The 23,639-nt window shown below is 38.6% G+C and overlaps 1 protein-coding gene across 1 annotated transcript; it reads left to right on the top strand.

Annotated features, from left to right (window-relative positions):
- TMBIM4 (transmembrane BAX inhibitor motif containing 4) lies at nt 276–23,515 on the top strand. The gene is made up of 7 exons (XM_003481653.4): nt 276–465; nt 12,442–12,550; nt 13,606–13,711; nt 14,978–15,011; nt 16,978–17,095; nt 19,900–19,945; nt 21,037–23,515. The coding sequence occupies exons 1-7, from the start codon at nt 369–371 to the stop codon at nt 21,241–21,243; spliced, it is 717 nt and encodes a 238-aa protein (XP_003481701.1). The 5' UTR covers nt 276–368; the 3' UTR covers nt 21,244–23,515.

Genomic DNA, 23,639 nt, shown 5'->3' with positions numbered 1-23,639 from the left:
TTGGTGGAGTGTATGAATGAGATGAGTGTTTGTTGAATAAATGGATGAATAGGTCTTCGCTTTTATCACGTTAGCAACTTTCCAGGTCAGACGATGTAAGAAGCTGGTGGAAGAAAATGTGAGAAAACCTACACTTCAGATGACGCCGAGAATGTAATTCGTTTTCTCTCCCAACCTAACCTAAAGCACTCTCCTTTTTCTCAGCCTAACTGGATTCTTGAGGTGAGATCATCGATTAGCTGGGGCTTGGCTCGGCCGACGCCGCTCGGCTAGTTGGGGCTGGATCCTCCCTCCGGAAGTGGCTTGGAGGCCGTTGTGCCGGCGTCGTCTCCCTGGCTCGGCTGGGCGGCTGGGGGTTTCGCGCGGCCATGGCAGACCCTGACCCCCGCTACCCCTGCTCCTCGATCGAGGATGACTTCAACTATGGCAGCTGCGTGGCCTCCGCCAGCGTGCACATCCGAATGGGTACGTGGCCCCTCGCCGGGCCCCTCTCGGCCACCCTCGTCTGTCAGGCGCGCTGCGGGTCTCTGGGGGCGGGTTTCCGGTTTCCGAGGCGAGCATCCCCCACGGTGGTGCTCTGGAGACAGCGCCTGAGTCCAGGGGTTCAGACCGCAGCCTTCCGACCCTGCGGGTCCCCCATCTCGGAGGAAGAGCGTCCTCCCTCCGCAGGGGTCAGAGGGGGAGGAGAAGTGGTAGCCCCGCTGTGCTCTTTGACACCTGATCTGGAGTCCCTCAGTCTTCTTGGGTGTAGAAAGGGACAGCTGAATATTTCACAGCCTGAATCTGGCATCTTTCAATTAAGAGAAACCAAGGGTTACTTTTTTGGTGAAAATAAGCTTATTATGTGATCGTTGTGACGCACACCTGAAAGGAGTTACCTGCTTGAATGTTTTTGGTTTAGAACAGCGTTTCAAGTTTCTATGCCCTTGTCTGTCTTTGCCGAATCGTAAGATCTGTGAGGGCAGGCACCATATCTATTTCGTTGCTGTTTTTTCTCTGCAGGACCTAGAACTCAACATTTTGAGGCAGTTGCTGGAAGTGGAAGTTTCCTAAGACCATGTTAGTTATGTTACTATGCAATGTTCAGTGGGCAGAAATTATTTGAATTTAAAATGCTCAGCTTCATGCAAGTGGAATTCATTGTCTGCTCTAGTTCAGCCAGTTGGTCACGGAAGCTGCCTCAGGTTTTCATCCTATATGGCAGCTGGAACTTTTCCTGGAAGAGGAATTATGAAGAGATTATGCACAGAGAATCTTGATTCCTAGTATCTGTATTTCTAGAATTGAATTTTGAAATTATTTTGGCAAGTGGGCTCAGCTTTTAAATTAGAAAGTTGTAAATTGTGGTAAAATATGCATAACATTAAAATTTTACCATTTTAATTATTTTTAAGTACAGTACAGTATGTTAAGCATTTTCAGTGTCACCAGAATGTTTTTATCTTGCAAAACAAACTCTATACTCAGCAAACAACTTCCCACTTTCCCCTTTCCCTAGCTCCAGGAAGCCACCGTTCTACTTTTCTGTTCTGTGGATTCGACCACTCTAGATCCCTCATCTAACTGGAATCATACAGTATTTGTCTTTTTGTGACTGGTATATTTCAATCAGTACGTTTTTAGCAAGTGCATTCATTTTGTGGCATGTCAGAGTTTTTTTCCTTTTTAAGGCTGAATAATTTTCTATTGTATGTATAAACCACATTTTGTTTATTCACCTGTTGGTGGACACTTGGGTTACTTCCACCTGACTATGACTATTGCCGCTATAAACAGAGGGGTACAGGTTTCTATGGGATCCTGTTATCAGTTCTTTTTGATCTGTATGCAGAAGAGGAGTTGCTGGATCACATGTGTTTTAATGAAAAACCTGAGTTTTTTCCCTCCTGACTGAGTAGGGAAGGTTTTTCATCCTCTGTTTCTCCTTTACTTCTGACATTTCTGGTCACCAAAAGTGTGGTGGCTTTCCCCTCACCAATAATTCTCCATGGCATCACCTGGGTGTCCTACAATTTAACTTAATTCTGATACCACGTAGCACTAGGAGATAGTGTCAGATCCCAGGGGTTAGGGACTCAGTTCCACAAGACTGCTGCCACCCTACTTTATTTTTTATTTTTATTTTTTTTTGCATTTTAGGGCTGCACTTGCAGCATATGAACTTCCCAGGCTAGGGGTCAAATCAGAGCTACAGCTGCCACCTACACTACAGCTCATGGCAACGCCAGATCCTCAACCCACTGAGCATGGCCAGAATTGAACCAGCCTCCTCATCGTTGCTAGTCAGGTTCATTACCGCTGAGCCACGATGGGAACTCCACTGCTACCCTACTTTAAATGTTTAGTGCAAGCACTAGGTCCCTAGGTTACCTACAACTTCTGTCATACTTGGTTACAAATCAGTTTCCCATCACCCCTCCTTAGGTTTGATAAATTTGTGAGAGTGGCTCACAGAACTCAGGGAAACACACTCAGGTTTACTGGTTTATTAACTGATACAGATGAACAGCCAGATGAAGAGATATATAGGATGAAGTCTGGGAGGGCCCTAAGCACAGGAGCTTCTGCCCTTATAGAGTTGGGGTGCATCACCCTTCTGGTATGAGGCTGTGTTCACCAACCTGGAAGCCCTCCATACCCCAAATTATTATTATTATTTTGCTTTTTAGGCCCACATGTGTGGCATATAGAAGCTTCCAGGCTAGGGTTTCAGTTGGAGCTGCAGCTGCCAGCCTATACCACAGCTACAGCAACACTGGATCTGAGCCTCATCTGCGACCTACACCACAGCTCACAGCAATGCTGGACCCTTAACCACTGAGCAAGGCCAGGGATCAAACCCACATCCTCATGGATACTGGTCGGGTTCGTTACTGCTGAACTATGACGGACCTCCCTCCCCACCATTTTTTTTAAATCTCTTTACCGCCACACCTAGAGCATATGGACGTTCCCAGACCAGAGGTTGAATCAGAGCTGCAGCTGCTGAGGATCCAACCCACTGAGCAAGGCCAGGGGTTGAACCTACACCCCCATGGATACTGTGTCAGGTTCTTAACCCCCTGAGCAAGGCCAGGGGTTGAACCTACACCCCCATGGATACTGTGTCAGGTTCTTAACCCGCTGAGCCACAGTGGGAACTCCCAAACTATTGGCGTTTTATGGAAGCTTCATCACATGGGCCTGATCAATGATTAAGTCCTTTTTCAGCCCTTCTCCTTTCTCAAGAGAATGTGGTACAGGACTGAAAATTCCAAGCTTCTAATCACGACTCCTTCTTTCCAGGGACAGCTCTTATCCAGGAGCCCACCCAGAGTCATCTTTTTAGGACAAAAGACACTCCTGCCACCCAGAAAACTACAAGAGTTTTAGGAACCCTGTGTCAGGGTAATTGGGCTGGTAACTAAACTGACTACATCTTTGTTAAAAAGTGGTATGTCTTATGTCCCTGGGTGTTTTTTTTTTTTTTTTTAACTAATTAAAAGATAAAACAGAACCCCCCCCCCATTTTTTTTTAAGCAAATTAAGCCAGCCAGCCTAACTAATACTTTAAGGAGAGCAACTGTGACTTCCAAAACTTTTATTTCCTTACTACCCTTCCATGAAGTAAAAAGGGATTGCTTTAAAAATATAATGTGTATGTCTTCTGGAAAATGCTTTTGGAATATTATACATTTAAAATGCCAAGGCTTACTTTAATTAAAAAAATTGGCACAACATAGTAAGTCAACTATAATTAAAAAAAATTCCAAGGCTTATTGGAAAACAACAAATCATGAAGCTACAGAGAAATTATTTGAGAATGAAATCTGAGTATAGTCTCTCCTTGAGCACTTTCATGGTGTCAAATAAGCTAGTTTGTATAATTTGTTGTTATGTAAATGTTATGTATAGTAGTCTATTAAACTAGTCTATTTTGGCAATATACCATATTTATATTTTTGAAACACTAAGCTTACTGTTTTGTAGACTCAGAAGCACAATGTTATGATCTTTGGGTTATTTTTTATTTTAACATTTTTTTGGCAACATCTGTGGCATATCGAAGTTCCCAGGCCAGGGATCGAATCCAAGCCGCAGCCACACTCTGTGCCACAGCTGTGGCAACAAGGCTTGATCCTGGATCCTTAACCCACTGCGCCAGGCTGGGGGATTGAACACTGTGCCTCAGCAGGAACTTGAACTGAGCCACGGCAGAGACAGCACCACAGGAATTCCTGTGGGCTTATTTTTTAATAATAATTTGCAACTTTGTATTTTCACTTAGTAGATCTTATATTTAAAAAATATGTATATACATATAACTTTATTATTTTTACCTATAGTGATCTTCTATATTATGTATGTACTGTAATTTATTTAATCATCTTCTGATGGATACTTAGATGTTGCTTTTCTTTTTATTCCTCCAAATAGTGCTTTAGGGATCATTCTTCCACATTGTTGTGAATTTCTCCAAGGATTGCTCTATAAATTTTTAGAAGTGAAATTACTGAGTCCAAAGAGTTTGTGCATTTTAAATTTGGTTGATGTCAGTAATTATCCTCTAAAGAAAATGCACCTGTCGACTGTCCAGCAAACAATCTACGAGGGTACCTTTTTTCCCACCCTGGCCAACGCTGAGATCATAAACATTTTAATAAGTGGCAATCTGGTAGATCAGGGGTTGGCAAACATTTTCTACAAAGGGCCAAATAGTAAATGTTTTTAGCTTTGTGGGGCCAAACGGTGCCTGTGGCAATTACTCAACTCTGCCATTGTAGGGCAAAAGCATTGTTGGGAGGATACACAAATGAGAGTGTGACCGTGCCCAGTAAACCTTGCTTATAAAATCAGGTGATGATAAAATCAGGATTTGGCCCTGGCCAGAGTTTACTGACTCTTGTGGTGGGTAATAAACAATGGTATTTTGTTTTCATCTACTTTTCTTTAGCTAGCTGAGTGAAGGTCAACATTTTTCTTAATTTATAAAACTTTATTGGGTTCCATACTGATATTAAGGATATAGCAGTAACCAGATAATATTTTAGTCCTCCTAGAGTTGTTGTTTGGTGGGGAAGTTGGGGAGACAGACCCTAAAAGGGTAAGCAAATACATAGATTACTAGCTGTGGTAATTTCTCTGAAGAAAAGAAACAGTGATGGAATAGACACTAGGTAGGGTCTAGAATGGCAGCTATTTCAGTTAGGGGATAGTCTGGGAAAGAACTCTTAAAGGAGACAGTTATATGAGAGCTAGCCAGATATATTAGTTATGTATTGCTTTATTAGAAATTACTCCCATATTTAGTAGCTTAAAACAGCAAATAGTTATTCCCTTGCATAGTTTCTGAGAATCAGGAATCCAAGGGAGGCTTAGTGAGGTGGTCCTGGTTCAGGGTGTCTCATGAGAGTCCATTAAAGATGTGGGCTGGGGAGTTCCCATCATGGCTCAGGGGTTAGCAAACCTGACTAGCATTCATGAGTCCATGAGGACGGGTTTGATCCCTGGCCTTGCTCAGTGGGTTGAGGATCCATTGTTGCCATGAGCTGTGGTTTAGATTGCAGATGCGGCTCGGATCCTGTGTTGCTGTGCTCTGGCATAGGGTGGCAGCTGCAGTGCCGATTGGACCCCTAGCCTGGAAACCTCCTTATACCACGGGTGTGGCCCTAAAAGGCAAAAAGACAAAAGATGTGGGCTGGGGCTATAGTCAGCTGAAGGCTTGACTGGGCTGAAGGATCTGCTTCCTGGAAACCTCATTCATGCGGATGTTGACAAAAGGCCTTAGTTCCTTGCCAATGACCTTTTGCATAGACTGATTGAATATTTTCTTGGGAAGGTGGCTGGCTTCTCCAAGAGCAGGCAATGCATGAGAGACCATCAGGGAAGTAGTGTCTTTTATGCCTTAGACATTGTAATCACACCCACCGTCACATCTCCCTTATTCTGTTTATTAGAAGCAGGTTCTTAAGCCCAGTCCACATTCAAGGGGAGGGTATTTAGGCTCCGCCTTTTGAAGGTAAGTGTCACATACTTATAGGCATGTTTTAAACCACCACAGTCTTCCCTCTGGCTATAAATTATTTATCTTTCTTCCACTTGCAAGCTAAGACACCCTCTGGCCACCCCCCCTCCCCACCTGCCAGAGTCGGATCCCATTATAGCATCAGTGCAAAGTTCAGAACCTTGTCATCTAAATCAAGTTCAGGTATGGCTCTGTATCCACATATTCAACATCCAGTGGTAGAACAGGCATAATTTGGTGGTATTTTTGACAATTAAGTTCTTCAAAAAAACAAGTCTCCTGTGATTCTTTCTTAGGCTCACTCCATTAGATAAAAGCCACACCCAAGTGTCTTAGAGTAAGTTTTGGCTGAGATGATGAGGCCGAGACTGATGAGTGACTATTTCCTCAAGTCTCTCAAAGCCCAGTGGTTTGAATGGTTTTTCTGAGGTACACGGCTAGATATTTGTGAGGTTTTGTTTTGTTTTGTTTCTTTCTTTTTTAGGGCCACACTTGAATAGGGAAGTTCCCAGGCTCGGGGTCAAATCGAAGCTCTAACTACCAGTCTATACCACAACCACAGCAGATCGGAGCCGAGTCTGCAACCTGTACCACGGCTTATTGCAACGCTGGATCCTTAACCCACTGAGCAAGGCCAGGGATTGAACCCTCATCCTCATGGATCCTCGTCAAGTTCGTTCACAGCTGAGCCATGATGGGAACTCCCATTTGTGAGGGTTTAACAAAAGATTTTACAGTCACATTCTCTATCTCTTCTCACATTTTGATGCGAGCAGCAAGGAGCCAGCAAGTGTATGCTCTATCTGGAAATCTTAGTTTGATCACCCACTTCATTAAGCACATTTTCTACTTTCCATGTTCCCACAGGTGACAGTGTTGCTAAAATTTTTTGTCAGCAATAACAAGGTTTTTTTTTCCTCCAGTTTCCATAAGACTTTGCTCACTTTAAGCCCTCCACAGTCTCCTTAAAGGCATCATGCTTCTACATGCTTTTACCTCAAAGACCTGCCAGCTTCTACCCAATATCTGGTTACAAAACCTCTTCCACATTTTAGGTTTTTGGTAGAGGTACCAAAATCTGTATGAGTCTCTATTGCTGTGTAACAAATTACCACAAAACTTAGTGGCTTGAATAAAGATTTATTATGAGGTTCTAAGAGCCAAACATCTAAGCGATTCTAGCAGAGGGTTTGTTGTAGGTTATAGTCAAGACGTTGGCTGGGGCCCTAGTCATCTGAAGGTCTGACTGGTGCTCAAGGATATGTTTCCAAGAAGCCTCAGTCACATCACTGTTAGCAGGTGCCTTCAGTTTCTCACTGGCTGTTGACAGGAGACCTCACTTTTCCCACTTCACTTTTCCATAGGGCTACTTGAGATTTCTCACAACATTGGCAGCTGGCTTCTAGAGCATCCATTCTTAGTGGGGACTGTATTGCCTCCAGGAGGGTGAAAATTGGTTCCTGAAGTGGAGAGCAAAACATCTCAGATATTTCAATGGTTTGTAGCCTTCCAAAGAGTTGTGATACCCAAAAGATGTACAGTATATTTGTGGGAATTCCCGTCGTGGCACAGTGGTTAACGAATCCGACTAGGAACCATGAGGTTGCGGGTTTGATCCCTGGCCTTGCTCAATGGGTTAAGGATCCGGTGTTGCTGTGAGCTGTGGTATAGGTCGCAGACACGGCTCGGATCCTGCGTTGATGTGGCCCTGGCATAGGCTGGTGGTTATAGCTCCGATTTGACCCCTGGCCTGGGAACCTCCCATATGCCGCGGGAGCGGCCCAAGAAATGGCAAAAAAAGACAAAAAAAAAAGATGTACAATATATTGTGGCATTAGATTTTCAGGGACTGTTAGGAAAATAATGTTCAGCAGACATCTTAGATGGACAGTGAAAAAAAAAAAGTGGTTGAGAAATACTACCTTAGAGCAAGTAATCTAAGAAAGAGCAAGTAGGTAGCCATATTGCCTCGCATTTTTTTTTCCAATATAATTGACAGATGTTATCTTTTATGACTTAATCTTAGAAATAACACACACTGCCGCTTCTGCCTTACTCTTTTTGTTAGAAGTGAGTCACCTAAAAGGAGTGTCAAGAGTTATGGGCATATTTTAAACCATCATTCTATGTAAAGAGTGATGAGGGTATTCCAGACAGAGGAAACAGCAAGGGCCAAGTCCCAGAAGCAGGAAGGATCTGGCATGTTTGGGGAACAGAAAGGTAGCTAGTGTGGGTAAATCATGTTGAGGAAAAGGAAAAATAATATGAGAGGAGGTTAGAAAAGTTCTATATCATGTAGGGCCTTGTAAGCCCCATAAAAACTTCAAAGTTTTATTCTAAGTGGAAGGAAAACCTTTAAAAGTAAGCAGGGAGTCACATGATGTGGATTACTTTACAAAAAGATTGCTGACAGCTATGTAGAGAATGGATTGGGACAATAGGTGTGACCAATGAAAGCCTGGAGGTTAGTTAGAAGGCTACTATAGTCTGGGTGGATGGTCCTGCAGACTGACTGGAGAGGTGGCAGAGGAAACCAAAGAGGTGGATGTGTTCAGCTTTGCAAGTGGAAGTAGTTGCTGATGGATTGAGAAGAGGGAGGGGAATCAGAGATGACTCTGACATTTTTGGCTTTGGGGATGCTGATTCTGGTTACTGATTTGAATAGAAGTGATGAGTTCCTATTTTAGCCTGTTAAGTTTGAGTAGAAGGGGGAGAAATAGAAGGGCAGAAATTAGGACTCAAAAAAAAAAAAGATTGCCGTTTGGCTTGTATTCTTTTCATATCAATCAGATCTTTGTGAGCTGTGTATGTATACCTTTTGCCACTTTTTATGTTGTTCAAAATAGGTGTCAAATGTTGCTTTTTTGTGGGATTTGATTGAAGTTCCCATTTTAAAAAGAGTATATAGAAAAGCTGTGATCTAGGGGATATGCATAAGGATTATTTTTATGATGTATTTAGCATATATTTCTTTAATATGTTTTTCTATTACAAAAGTAATGGTGATATGTTAAAAAAACAGATTAGCAAAGAATTGAACATGGAAATCATCCTCAGTCGTGATTCCCAGAGAAAACCATTATTAACACCTTTGTGTGTATTCTTTAAATCTTTTATCACATATGCACTTGTACACATATGGATACGAATACACATTAAACATACAGTTTTGAAAGTGTAGAACAGTTCCATAAAATGTTAAGGATTGGCATTAACTTTCACTGCTTAATTGAGACTATTCATTACATGCAATGGGTTTGAGTTACACAAGGTGCATGGTGTGAATATCAAAACTAAAGAATTTGACTTTTTAAACAGTCCAGAAAATCTCTTGGGGGAACTAATGTTTTGACCTTTTGATTTAGCAATTACATTTGCAGAAAGATAGCTCAGATAACATTGTCCATGGGAGTACTATATTCTTTCCTTTGCTTTTGTGAAAAAGGTGGAAATGACTTCACAAAACTTGCAGACATCAGGGCCTTTTTAAGAAAGTAAGTTGTAGATCTGTTGTGGAGATGGATACTGTTAATCTCCTTTTTGTTCCAGATTACTTCTTTCTAACAGTGAAAGACAAACATCGTATGATATCACTTATACGTGGAATCTTTAAAAAATGGATACAAATGAATTTATTTGCAGAACAGAAACAGACTCACAGACTTTGGAAACAAACTTACTGTCACCAAAAATTTGGGGGGCCGTTAGGGATGGACTGGGGTTTGGGATTGGTATATGCACACTGAGGTATATGGAATGATTGGCCAGCAGAGACCTGCTGTATAGCACAGAGAACTCTACCCAGTATTCTGTGGGAAAAGGATCTGAAAGAGAATATATGTGTTTTACATGTATAACTGAATCACTTTGTTGTACAGCAGAAATTATCACAACATTGTAAATCAACTGTACTTCAGTAAAACTTTAAAAAATTAAGGAGTTCCCGTCGTGGCGCAGTGGTTAACGAATCTGACTAGGAACCATGAGGTTGTGTATTTGATCCCTGGCCTTGCTCAGTGGGTTGAGCATCGGCATTGCCGTGAGCTGTGGTGTAGGTCGCAGATGCGGCTCGGATCCTGCGTTGCTGTGGCTCTGGTGTAGGCCGGTGGCTACGGCTCCGATTTGACCCTAGCCTGGGAACCTCCACATGCCACGAAAACGGCCCTGGAAAAGGCAAAAAGACAAAAAAAAAAAAAAAGAAGAAGAAAAAGAAAGATTATCTCTCCCTAGGCAAAAGTAGACCCGATGTACACTGTGACTGTGAATCAGTGTTTAAGATATATGTTCATTAAAACCTTTTTAAGACATTAGGAAAAACTCACTATGTTTTGCAAAGGGTGCCAAAAGGAAACATTGATGAAGATTTAATTTGGGGGGCCCTTTAAGGATTAAATCTTTAATGTTTATGAAAATCCCTTTATTCTTATAAAATATTTATTTTATTTCTTGATAATTTGGCAGACACACCATCAAAGCACTTCATCGTTCCTTGAGAAGCCAAGTCTTTAGCAGGATTTTTTTTTTTTTTTTTTTTGGTCTTTTTGTCTTTTCTAGGGCGACACCCACAGCATATGGAGGTTCCCAGGCTAGGGATCGAATCGAAGCTGTAGCATCTGCAACCTATACCACAGCTCACAGCAGCACCGGATCCTTAACCCACTGAGCAAGGCCAGGGATTGAACCTGCAATTTCATGGTTCCTAGTCGGATTCCTTAACCACTGAGCCACGACAGGAACTCCAGGAATTTTTTTTGAGAATACTTATGTGTGTTGTCATGAGAGTCAAAAGAAAATATCTTTTGTTGGGTAAAAGTCATTCAGCAGTGTTTTTCTTGCCTAAACCTAGTGCTCTATGGAAGTTATATGGCTCCATTATTGTTTGAGAATAATACCTTTTTCCTGGCTGGCAAAATTCATCTTTTGTTAATTCAGTATAAATTTATTTAAAGGCAACTAAAATTTAATGAGTAGTTCCTGTCATGGCTCAGTGGTTAACAAATCTGACTAGGAACCATGAGGTTGCAGGTTCAATCCCTGGCCTTGCTCAGTGGGTTAAGGATCCAGCGTTGCCATGAGCTGTGGTGTAGGTCACAGACGGAGCTCAGATCTCGAGTTGCTGTGGCTCTGGTGTAGGCCGGCGGCTACAGCTCTGAATAGACCCCTAGCCTGGGAACCTCCATGTGCCGAGGGAGCAGCCCTAGAAAAGGCAAAAAGACAATAACATAAATAAATAAAATATAAAATTTAATGAGTATTTCAATCTGTGCCATTCCCTTGGCTTGGTGTGGAGTATGAAAATAAGATATGCTCCCTGTTTTTAAGGAGCTTTTTTGTCTTTAGAGTCTAATAGGTGTGAAGGACAAGTAGACTTATCACTATAGAATAAAGTGACTAGAAGTATGTTTAGGGTCCCTTGGGAACATGAGGCAGAACATTGACTTCAGACTGGGGAACTACTGAGAACAGCTTCATCTTGAAAGATGATTAGCAGTATGTTAGGGAGAAGTAGGAACTATTAATACTTTATTTCTGAAGTTGGTGGTGAGTTGAATGTTCACCGTATTTATATCATCAGAAGACTTTAGTAATAAGTACTTTTAAATCATTAGGTCTTGGGGTTGATTTATGGATGTTGGTGATAAAATATTCAGAAAGAATTTCTTATGTAGAAACTAAAGGCAGAGGTAGTAAAAATGAGAAATAAAAATAGGTGAGTGAAAATAAACTTACATATTATTTGCCTAAATAATTGTACTGCTTGGAAATTAAAATTTGTTTAAAATTTATTTATAACCAGAGTTCCTGTTGTGGCTCAGCAGAAATGAATCTGACTAGTACCCATGAGGACGCAGGTTTGATCTTTGGCCTTGCTCAGTGGGTTAAGGATCCGGTGTTGCCAGGAGCTGTGGTGTAGGTCACAGACAGGGCTTGGATCTGGCATTGCTGTGGCTGTGGTGTAGGCCAGCATTGCGGCTCCAATTCAACCCCTAGCCTGGGAACCTCCATATGCCGTGGGTGTGGCCCTAAAAAGACAAAATTTATTTATGACCGTATACTCTGTATTTCTGCTTTTCAGTTTCAAGATAGGTTCGTTCTTTAAAATGTTATGTTTTTAATCTTTTGCTTTGTTTTATGTTATACACATATGCATTTAATGCTTTTTTTTAACCTTGGTGAAAACATTTATATTCTGGGCCGTTAACTTAATTTTTTTAAGCTCATGCTTCCTGGAGTATAGTTATCACTTACATTTTGACGTCTTTGAAGTGTTTTTTTCTTTTTTTTTCTTTTAGTTTTAATTACAGATTATATTATGTGGATTAAGATTTAAGAAAGAATACATAAATCAATTTAATGTTTCTAAGAAGAAATTTGATCTCGCTGTTCTCTAATAAATGTTAGAGAAAATAGTCATGTGTAATTTTTTTCTCTTTCAGCCTTTCTAAGAAAAGTCTACAGCATTCTTTCTCTGCAAGTTCTCTTAACTACAATGACATCTACATTTTTTTTATACTTTGATTCTGTACGAGCATTTGTACATGAAAGGTAGGTAATAACGTAATTCTGAATCCTTTTCAGCCAGTGCATGTGAATGAAAGGACATAATATAACAAAGCTAGTTTTTTCCATTACCTTTTGAGGTTAGAATGTGAAAAGGTTCATAATTAACTCTTGTAAATAAGTTTTGATAAGGAAAATGTTCTATAATGTTTTTACCTCTGAACTTTTTAGCTTATAGTTTCATAGGATTGAACCCTCATCTCCTGGAATAGTATTAAGAACTTTTACTGTATACAGTTTTTTTAAGTCTGAATTTTTTTTTTTTTTTTTTTTTTTTGCTTTTATTAGTCTTACGCCTTGTCCCCAAAGCCTAAGACAGTGCTTGAAAAATAAAGGTACTTAAAAAAAGTTTGTTTAGTTTATCTTAGTGGTGGATCATAACTAGGAAAATTTCACTGAAAAGTTTTTAAAGGAGTTCCATATGATTCATCCCTAATTTTATATCTGACTTCCAAAATAATTTTTTTATCTGACCTCCAAAATAATTTTTTCCATGGCTAAAAGTAATATATATTCTTTCTATTAAAGGAAAGGAAAAATAAAAACTGAGTAGTTTCTTAAAAGTAGATCATTTACTTCCTCTGTCCCTTTACAGAAGAGGAGTCTTGAACTATTAATTTGCTATTTGAAGTAAAGTTCTTTAAATTACAGCTATATAGTAAATATCCTAAAAAAGTATTTAGATCTAAAGTTCATTTATCATTTAATAGTTTTTTATTGTATTTTAATTAGGAAAAAAGCTGTATGCTAATTATAAAAGTTATTCAAATATGATGTAAAGTTCATGAAGTAAAAAAGGCTACGTCTTCTCCATTCATTGTGGGGAAATTTTTATCCTCCTGCTCCTCTTCATATCACAGTCCTCAGATTTTCCACATGGAAAAGTAATTTCTTTTGACAGTTTGGTATAGATCCAGATTTTTTTTATTGTACTTTGACAAACACATAGACAAATTTTATTAAATTGAATACTATTTAATAAAAGATACTACTTATGGTATCTTTAAATTTGAGAATGCTTTTAATTTTTTGTCTTTCAGTCCTGCCTTAATTTTGGTGTTTGCACTTGGATCTTTGGGATTGATTTTAGCCTTGACTTTAAACAGACATAAGCATCCCCTTAACCTCTATCTGCTTTTTGGATTTGTGAGTATTTTGACAATATATTTTCCTTTAACACTTATTCCTGAGTTTTAAACTTATTTAATTGAATGCCTATACATATCTAACAGTAGCAGAACAAAGTTAATGAGGTTTTTAAGGAATCCTAAGGCTTCATTTGTATGATATGATTTATCTGATGGTATATAAAATCTAACAAGAGTAAGTGTAAATGTAGTTAAGGGGAAAGAAAAGCTAGAGGATGAAGCTTGGTATCTCTGACTCTTTTATTGAGGATATGGGTTCACCTACTTATGACAATGGCTTAAACAATGACAGCTTAGCAATGGCCTAAATAAGATGCTGAATGACTCTTTAGTAAGGTTGTCAGGAGCCCAGATATGTGCTATGGTTCAGACATTTCTAAAGTGTTGCATGGTGTAAGATAGCTCAGCACCATATCTACATTCTATCCATTTATTTTAAAAAATGAAAAGAGAGAGAGCAAGCGTTTCTGCTTTTCAAAGTTGTTTACCTCTCTACCCACATTCTGTTGACTAGAATATAGTCTTATGACCAGATATACCTGCAAGGGAAGTTGAAAAATGTAACTCTACCCACATTCTGTTGACTAGAATATAGTCTTATGACCAGATATACCTGCAAGGGAAGTTGAAAAATGTAATGTTTAATCTGAACATCTGTGCGTTTAGTAAAAATTCTGTTACTAGGGAAGAAAGAGTGAATGCTATTGGGAGAGATGTTTCAAGACTCTGTCACACCATAGTAATACCTAAATGTTTTATTCTTCCTGTGTTTGTGTGGGATGTGCATGTGATTTGCAATTTAACTTTTATTTACATTATAGAGAGTAAGAAAAACATAATTTTCTATATTATTTCTAGAATTTTCCTGTTACAGATATGAAAAATCAACTTGAGTTAAAGTGATAGGATCATAATTTAGAATCTAAATATTCCCACTCAAATAACTGAAGTCTCATTTTCATTATGGCGGGCATATTTGGTTTTTTGGTTGTGGTTTTTTTTTTTTTTTCTTTTGGCCACACCCATGGCATGTGGAAATTCCTGGGCCAGGAATTGAACCGACGCCACAGCAATAACCAGAGCCACAGCAGTGGCTCCTTAACCAACTGAGCCACCAGAGAACTCCATGGTGGGCTTATTAACTGACCAGTGTACTTCATAGATCATGCACTTAGAATAATATTGAACTTCTGGAAATTAGAACATATGCATGACATAGTATACATTTCACATGCATCTATGTAATTTCACTTTCTTTTTTTAGACACTGTTAGAAGCTCTGACTGTGGCCTTTGTTGGTAAGCCATAATTGTGCTTCTGTATGGTACAGCTTTTAATATGGATAAATCATCTGGGTAAAAAAGTATTTGGGGCTAAAGCTTAACATCACGGAAGTCATATTAAAAAATGTAGATTGGATGAAGAATTCCTTAAATGTAACAAAAATGAAATGTTTATGTAGTTCAACTGAGTTTAAAGAAAGTAGAAAAGAACTAGAAAAACAGTAGGAATGGAGAAAAATATTCATTTTGTTTATCCATTTGTAAAAGTAAGAACCATAGCTAATCTTTTCCCTATTTAAAGGAAATTAAATCAGTTTTTAGAAGAACTGATAACATTTTGAGCCATGTACTCAGAAGAGTTCAGCATTTGAAAGGAGAAGTCTGTTATAATTTCTTGATGTACACAGTGTAAGCCTCAAATAAAAAAATTTCGTGGTTTATTAACAATAAAAATTTCGATCGTCTCAAAATGTTTATTCTGTGGTACCAAAATGGTGAGAATTGACTAGACCTCTCAATAACAGTAAATTGTTATCCCTTATGTTAATATATTTATCTCTTCCTATTTTGTCATATTGATTTTAACTTCTTTGTGCAAGTTTGATTGAATCTGTATATTGCTTGGTAATCCTCTCTTTTTTTTTTAATAAAACATTCAGAATATAAATAAGTAATAGAAACTACTAAAATAAATAGGATTGAAATTTCTCAACATAGAAAGGAAGTATTATTAATATTAACTTGTTATTTGTTATTACCTACTGATGTTACTTACTATTAATGTTATTACCAAGTCCATCTCTATTCTCCTTGGCTCCCACCATTTGTAAGGGATGTAGGAGAGAAATTTATTTCAGGTTTATTGGAATCCATCTAATCATACACTGAAATTTCTGAAAAGAAGCAAAAGTGATTTTATCTTTTCTGCATTCGTCTTACTAATCCTGTAATGGCATAAATAGAGAAAATCCCAGTTATGTAGCTTTTGGAAATAGAAAGAACTTGGATTATTAATCCCTGAAAAATCAAAAATTATTTAATGGTTTTGGGTTCAAAGGACTTTGATTAATTAACTAATTTGTTTGTTTTTCTGCTTTTTAGGTCTAAACCCGTGGCATATGGAAGTTCCCAGGCTAGGGAATCTGAGCTGCAGCTGCCAGCCTATGCCACAGTAGTGTGGGATCTGAGGTATGCTGTGACCTACACCACAGCTCACCGCAATGCCGGATCCTTAACCCACTGAGCAAGGCCAGGGATCGAACCTGCGTCCTCATAGATACTAGTCAGTTTGTTACCGCTGAGCTACAACGGGAACTCCCGAACGTAACTTTAAAGAGGTTGTAATTTAGCATTCTATTAAGATGTTAAGCAGTTGTATTACAATAGCCATAGTTAATCCAGATGGTCATTCTAAAATTACAGGAGGGAATTTGGTATATATTCAGTAAACCCCCAATAATGTGCTCCAAGATAATGCAGATGTGGATATAAAGCAATTTGTGGTTGGTTTCTGTTCCCTGTAGGTTTGGTGAATGCCAGACCTCAGACAGCCTCAATATTTTTCTTGCCCAGGAATTCGTAGCCAGCCTCAGGACCCAGAATTATCCCTATTGATATTTAAGCCATTGACGATCACAACAGATGGTGATAAACTGGAATTGAGACGGGGAGGAGTGAGAATCATTTCACCATATCCCTCAGACTCCTAACCAGCTGGCTGTGTAATGTCTCTCCAGTCATTTCTTTAACTTCATAATAACGTGACTCCCTTAGGTTGTCTATTTTGGAGCCTTTTTATTACATTATGAGTGTGGTTTTACTGTACCAGTATGCAAGGCTGAATAAGGAGTCTTTTTATAATTGTTCTTATTGGCAAGTAGTATAGGACAAAATAAAGCATTTCTGTTAAATGACAGAAGAAAAAACCTTTTATATATTGAGGGTTTATATATTTTTTAATCAGTGTTTTATAATTTTACAGTTACTTTCTATGATGTATATATTGTTCTGCAAGCTTTTATACTGACTACTGCAGTATTTCTTGGTTTGACTGTATATACTCTACAATCTAAGAGAGATTTCAGCAAATTTGGAGCCGGGTAAGTTATGTATTTCATGGCTGTGCTAGAGATCTTTAATATTACCTAGTTTTGAGAGATGCACTATGCTGTTAGCTTTGAGTGCTTTTAAAATGGAGGGTAATGAGAGGTCATATCATTGAGACCTGGGGCCAGGCCCCACTCTCCCAGAACATACTAGGGTGGAAAGTGGCTTTGAGTCATTTGCTTCCCCATTATATAGAAAGTGAAATGAATGCTAAAGAAATCAGCTTTCTAGAGAGGCTAGACTTACATGCCTTATAAATGGTATTAATTATTTAGATCTTTATCTTAATATAAATGTTACCATCCACATTTTTGTGGCAAAAGCAAGGTAATTGACCAAGGTACTGGAAATGTCTGCATGAACTTTAAAATCTTTTTGATCTATCTAAATTAACCTGTACCCTTCTTCAAACTCATAAATACAGGAGTTCCCGACGTGGCTCAGTGGTTAACGAATCCGACTAGGAACCATGAGGTTGTGGGTTCGATCCCTGGCCTTGCTCAGTTGGGTTAAGAATCCGGCGTTGCCGTGAGCTGTGGTGTAGGTTGCAGACACGGCTGGGATCCCGCGTTGCTATGGCTCTGGCGTAGGCCGGTGGCTACAGCTCCGATTAGACCCCTCGCCTGGGAACTTCCATATGTCGCAGGAGCGGCCCAAGAAAATGGCAAAAAGACCAAAAAAAAAAAAAAAAAAAAAAAAAAAACACCTCATAAATATATGGAATGACTTTTTATATTAGGATAGTGGTGTTGCCTTCACCTTGGGAAGAATGTGTAGACTCTTTCCTAAGCTCATAGTGTCTTCCTCTTGGCAAATAATCACCCAAACATTTTCTGTTCTCTGTCTTGTTACAACACTAAAAATGTGCAAATGGTCTGCTCTTGCAAAAAACTTTCTTTCCTCATTCTTTTTTTCTTAGTAATTCAGATTACCAGAAGCCTCTATTGGCATAAATTATAGTTGGTCAGCCAACACGGACAATTGTCTAGAATGCTTAAATAGTTGTATTAGGATGGAGTTTGATTTAAGGAGAGGCAAATTTTTTTTTCTCGTTTCCTATTTTGTCTATTTGTGTAGGGGATGTTTCATACATATTTGTGTGGTCTATATGGTGAAAGATTTGCTCTCTGAATCTTTTTGCCATCCCAGTCTCTAACTGTGCCCTTTCCTCCCATCCACTCTGCTAGAGTCTCTAGAACCCCTGTTCTGGTAAACAGTCTTCCCCATATTTCAGCCTCTTCAGAATAGATTCTTTCTTTTTCCTTATCTCAGCGGAGACTCGATCCCTCTCTGAAAACACTGTTCTCGAGCTGTTCGTTCGCCCATACTCTGTGATGTTTGGGGAGGGGGTCGGGGGGTGACTGTTAAAACTGCTTCAGTTCTTGAGCACTCCTTTCTTCATTCCTGGGCATGGTAGACATTCAGTGCTTTAAGGTTTATGCTCTCTGGCTATGTATTCCTCTTTCATGTCTAGCATACTCATGCCACTTTCTTCTACATTTGTGCTGTTGTTGCCATAACTTTTAGTTCCACATGTGTTATAAACCTCATACTACGTTATTGTTTTTTTTTTTTTTTTGCTATTTCTTTGGGCTGCTCTCGCGGCATATGGAGGTTCCCAGGCTAGGGGTCTAATCAGAGCTGTAGCCACCGGCCTACGCCAGAGCCACAGCAACATGGGATCCGAGCCGCGTCTGCAACCTACACCACAACTCACGGCAACGCCAGATCGTTAACCCACTGAGCAAGGGTAGGGACCGAACCCGCAACCTCATGGTTCCTAATCGGATTCGTTAACCACTGCGCCACGATGGGAACTCCTACATTATTGTTGTTTTTGCTCTAAATATTATATTTTAAAGTGATTGTAAAAATAGATAGTCTTGGAGTTCCCATCATGGCTCAGCAGTAACAAACCTGACTAGCATCCAGCAGTTGCATCTGAGACCTACATCACAGCTCACAGCAACTCCAGATCCTTAACCCACTGAGTGAGGCCAGGGATCTAACCTGTATCCTCATGATGCTAGTCAGATTCGTTTCCACTGAGCCACGACGGGAATTCCATGGAAATTTTAATGGATATGCATGTTCACAGAATAATTTGTTATTGTTACTTGGTTTAAAAATGCAATTATGTTTTATTTGTATATATATATGTATATGTGTGTGTGTGTATATATATATATATATATATATATATTTTTTTTTGTCTTTTTGCCATTTCTTGGGCCGTTCCTGTGGCATATGGAGGTTCCCAGGCCAGGGATCCAATCAGAGCTGTAGCTGCCGGCCTACGCCAGAGCCAGCAACACGGGATCCGAGCCACGTCTGCGACCCACACCACAACTCACGGCAATGACGGATCCTTAACCCACTGAACGAGGCCAGGGATCGAACCTGCAACCTCATGGTTCCTAGTCGGATTCGTTAACCACTGAGCCACGATGGGAACTCCTTGTTTATATATTTTCTAGAAGTTTTATATAGCTCTTTGAGTTAAAATACATCTAGTGATATTTAGCTTCTATCAACATTTCCTTTATGTTCCAGTCGAAAACTTTAAAAATGATACTTTTAGCTAGTTTTGTACACCAAAAAAACAAATGTTGAATCGGTAGCTGTTCTCTCAGTTTCTGGATATTCTGTAGTCGTCATTGTATGTTTAAGAATTCTTACATTTCAATTATTCTTTGGCAAATATGAGGATGGATTTATTTCTTCAGAAAATGTTGAATGGGTTTTCAAAGTTTTTTAGTTATGAACGATATTCTAAATTATTATTTTGTTTTTATAGACTATTTGCTGTTTTGTGGATTTTGTGCTTATCAGGGATCTTAAAGGTAAGTTGTTTTAGAATGGTAACTTGAAATCTCAAAAAGCTGTAAGAAGCACCTTTTTGTAGGATGCTTAGTTATAATTATCTGGAACATTGTATATAGAATGATTTAAAAATACTATTTTAGGAGTTCTTGTCATAGTGCAGCGGAAATGAATCCGACTAGAAACCATGAGGTTGTGGGTTCGATCCCTGGCCTCACTCAATGGGTTAAGGATCTGGTGTTGCCGTGAGCTGTGGTGTAGGTCGTAGACACGGCTCGGATTCCAGGTTCCTGTGGCTGTGGTGTAGGCCAGCAGCTACAGCTCTGATTCGCCCCCTAGCCTGAGAACCTCCATATGCCGTGGGTGTGGTCCTAAAAATCCAAAATAAATAAATAAATAAATATACATATATATATATATATATATATATATATATATACTATTTTAAAAATCAGGGCCTTATATTAACATTATTGCTTGAGAGAGTGTTGAATGAACGAATGAGTTAAATTACATAGAAAGAGGGCCCACATTTGTAATTGCTAACCTTCAAGCGGCACAAGTAATACTGAAAAAGAAATATGTTTTTAAATAATTTATGTTTGGAATGTTACTGTTCAAAGTCAGGTAATTTAATAGAAAGGAGGCTATCCATTGATTCATCCATTTACCTTTTTATCCAGTAGAAATGAGGGTAGACCTGCCTTACCTTTTCCTCTTTTCTTTTCCTCTCTTTTCTTTCTTTTTTGGGGGTCATACCCTTGGCATATGGAGGTTCCCAGGCTAGGGGTCAAATCAGAGCTTAGCTGCTGGCCTACACCACAGCCACAGCAACATAGGGTCCAAGCCGCATCTGTGACCTACACCACAGCTCACGGTAACACCGGATCCTTGACCCACTGAGCAAGTCCAGGAATTGAACCCATGTCCTCATGGGTACTAGCCGGCTTCATTACTGCTGAGCCATGGTGGGAACTCCCACCTTTTTCTGCTTTTAACATTTATATTCAAAGTTGTGTAGTTATTAAATAGCATATATAACTTCGAGCAAGTAACTTAAGTATTCTTAATGCTGTTCTTAAATATAAAATTATTATTCTCTTGCCTGTAGGTATTTTTTTACAGTGAGACAATGGAGTTGGTCTTGGCTGCCGTAGGAGCTCTTCTTTTCTGCGGATTCATCATCTATGACACACACTCCCTGATGCATAGGCTGTCACCTGAAGAGTATGTATTAGCTGCCATCAGCCTCTACTTAGATATCATCAACCTATTCCTGCACCTGTTGCGGGTTTTGGAAGCAGTTAATAAAAAGTGATTGAAAGCAGTATGTAGAAATGGATTCATTAAGTAATAAAGTTCGAAATGTAATCAACTATGCTATGTACTTCTGAGCTATTACTGTAAAATAGTAAGATAGTGACATTGTATTAGTATTACATAATGGAAATTGTAATTATATGTAATATATATTAAATATATAATTACTAGATTATATAACAGTAATATAAATCTTGCTATTTATGTTGTCTCATTTCTAAATCCTTGATTTGGAATCTGAGATAAGAGATAACAAAATTCTGTTTTTGAATTTTTTTCAATCTTAAATTTGCCATATATAGATGATTCATTTGCAATTCAAAAATAATTTCATGGGACTTCTCTTGTAGTGCTGTGGTTTGTGGATCCAGTGTTGTCACTGCAGCGGCTCAGGTTCCTGCTGTGGTGTAGATTTAGTCCCTCACCCAGGAACTTCCATATGCTGTAGGTGTGGCCGTAAATAAATAGTAGACTTTCTACTACTAAATAAATAAAACTTCATGAGTAGATAAATGCTATCAATTTACCTTTGTCTAGTGATTTTATCTAAATTTCCCTTAAGTAGATAATATTAGATATGATTTTGATTTTAAAGTACTTGTGTCTTTACCATTATTTATACTTTAGTATAAATCTTCTTTTACCATATTTTAATCTTATTTAGAAAGGAAAAAAGTATAAAAGATTAATTTCACAAAGTTATTCAGTATTATAATAAAATTATTTAAAAATGTTAATGATATTTCGTTATAAAATGATGTATTAAAAATTAAAAGTCTGCTTCACAGATATTTTGACATCAAATTTAACATTTGGTACAAGTTTCATTTAAAAATGACAGCAGTTCCCTGGCCCAGGAACTTCCACATGGCACAAGTACAGCCAAAAAGGAAAAGAAAAAATTATAGCAGGATATCAGTGGCTAGTGAAACTTTGGCAGATTAGTTTGCTAGAGTGACATAATAAAGTACCACAGACTGTCTGGCTTAAACAGAAATTTATTTTCTCAGAGTTCCAAAGGCTAAAAGGCTGAGGTCGAGGTGGCAGCAGGGCTGGTTTCTTCTGAGGTTGGTAGATGGATATCTCCATGTATCTTCATATGGACTTCTTTCTGTGCCTGTTGTGTCCACATTTCCTCTTCTTAGAAGGATACCAGTCATATTGGATTAGGGTCCATCCTAATACCTCATTTTCCTTTAATTACTTCTTTAAGGACCTTATCTCCAAAATACAGGCACATTCCGAGGTACTAGAAGTTAGGACTTTGCAGTGGTCTGAAAGTTCTGTGTTGAAACCTAATGCCTATTGTGATGGTGAGGAGGTAGGGCTTTGGGGATGTGATTAGGTCTTGGGGATGGAGTTTTCATGCATGGGATTCGTGCTTTTTATAAGAGACCCCAGAGATTCCCTCACCCTTTCTGTCATGTGAGGTGACAGCAAAAAGCACAGTCTATGAACCAGGAAGAGGGCCTTTAACTAGACACAGAATCTGCCAGCACCTTGATCAGAACTAAATTTGAAATAATTTTTTTTATAAACACTACCAGTTTTTCTTAGTAAACACCATCCATGTTTTGTTACGTCTGCTTGAATAGACTAAACCAGACTTCATCGTACAAATTTTTAGGGGATACAACTCGGCCTATAATACTTAGTAAGCATTTTCCCAGCTAGTAAACTGAAATAAATTAGTAGAATATAGATTTAGCCTTTGGTGAGTTTCAGATGTAAATTTGACTCCATCACTATCAGTTAATTGTTGAATACCCAATTGCATGATGCTGTGCTCACGGTTAACACAGTATCAGAAGAGCGTCACCAACTGATTATGTGACCTTTGGCAAGTTACTTATCTTTCTGTACTTCGATCTTTTACCTCATCTTTATAGTGGGAATAATAACACCTTTATTGGGATGTTGTAAGGATTAAATGAGATGGATATGTCATATAAATTGTTTATTAATGTCAGCTGCTATTATTGTTATTATTGTCAGTCTAAAAACAGAATGTATTGAATTGTGACTAAAGATACTAAATAAGCAAATGCATATTTGATATTTTTAAAATGTAAGATAATGCCATTTTTTTCCAGCAAATTATTGTTTGGTTTGGGGAATATAGTTTCTTTAATAAAAATTGGAGACCTCTAATTAATTTATCTTTTTTAAATGATAAGTAAACTTAAAAATTTGTTTTAATTTCTGATATGACAAATATTGTAATTTCTAAGAGTATAAAGAGATTACAAGACCAAGAAGTTTGAAAAACACACTGTTTTAGAGTATTTATTGTATTTCGTAAATGAACCATAGTTATTCATGATTCTTCTGGCAATGATTTTTATCTGGTTCCTTTTTTACTCTCACGGTCAGTACTGCCATGTACATCCCTGT

Source organism: Sus scrofa, chromosome 5, assembly GCF_000003025.6.
Source record: "Sus scrofa isolate TJ Tabasco breed Duroc chromosome 5, Sscrofa11.1, whole genome shotgun sequence".
Lineage (NCBI taxonomy): Eukaryota > Metazoa > Chordata > Mammalia > Artiodactyla > Suidae > Sus > Sus scrofa.
The sequence above is the reverse complement of the archived record's forward strand: the minus strand, read 5'-3'. Positions and strand labels throughout refer to the sequence as shown.

Excerpts from the sequence above, each read along its gene's own strand:
- TMBIM4 (XM_003481653.4), top strand. The coding sequence starts at position 369 with ATGGCAGACCCTGACCCCCGCTACCCCTGCTCCTCGATCGAGGATGAC. Across the intron at positions 466-12,441 it reads CAGCGTGCACATCCGAATGG|CCTTTCTAAGAAAAGTCTAC; the intron begins GTACGTGGCCCC and ends TTTCTCTTTCAG. Across the intron at positions 13,712-14,977 it reads TCTATCTGCTTTTTGGATTT|ACACTGTTAGAAGCTCTGAC; the intron begins GTGAGTATTTTG and ends TTCTTTTTTTAG.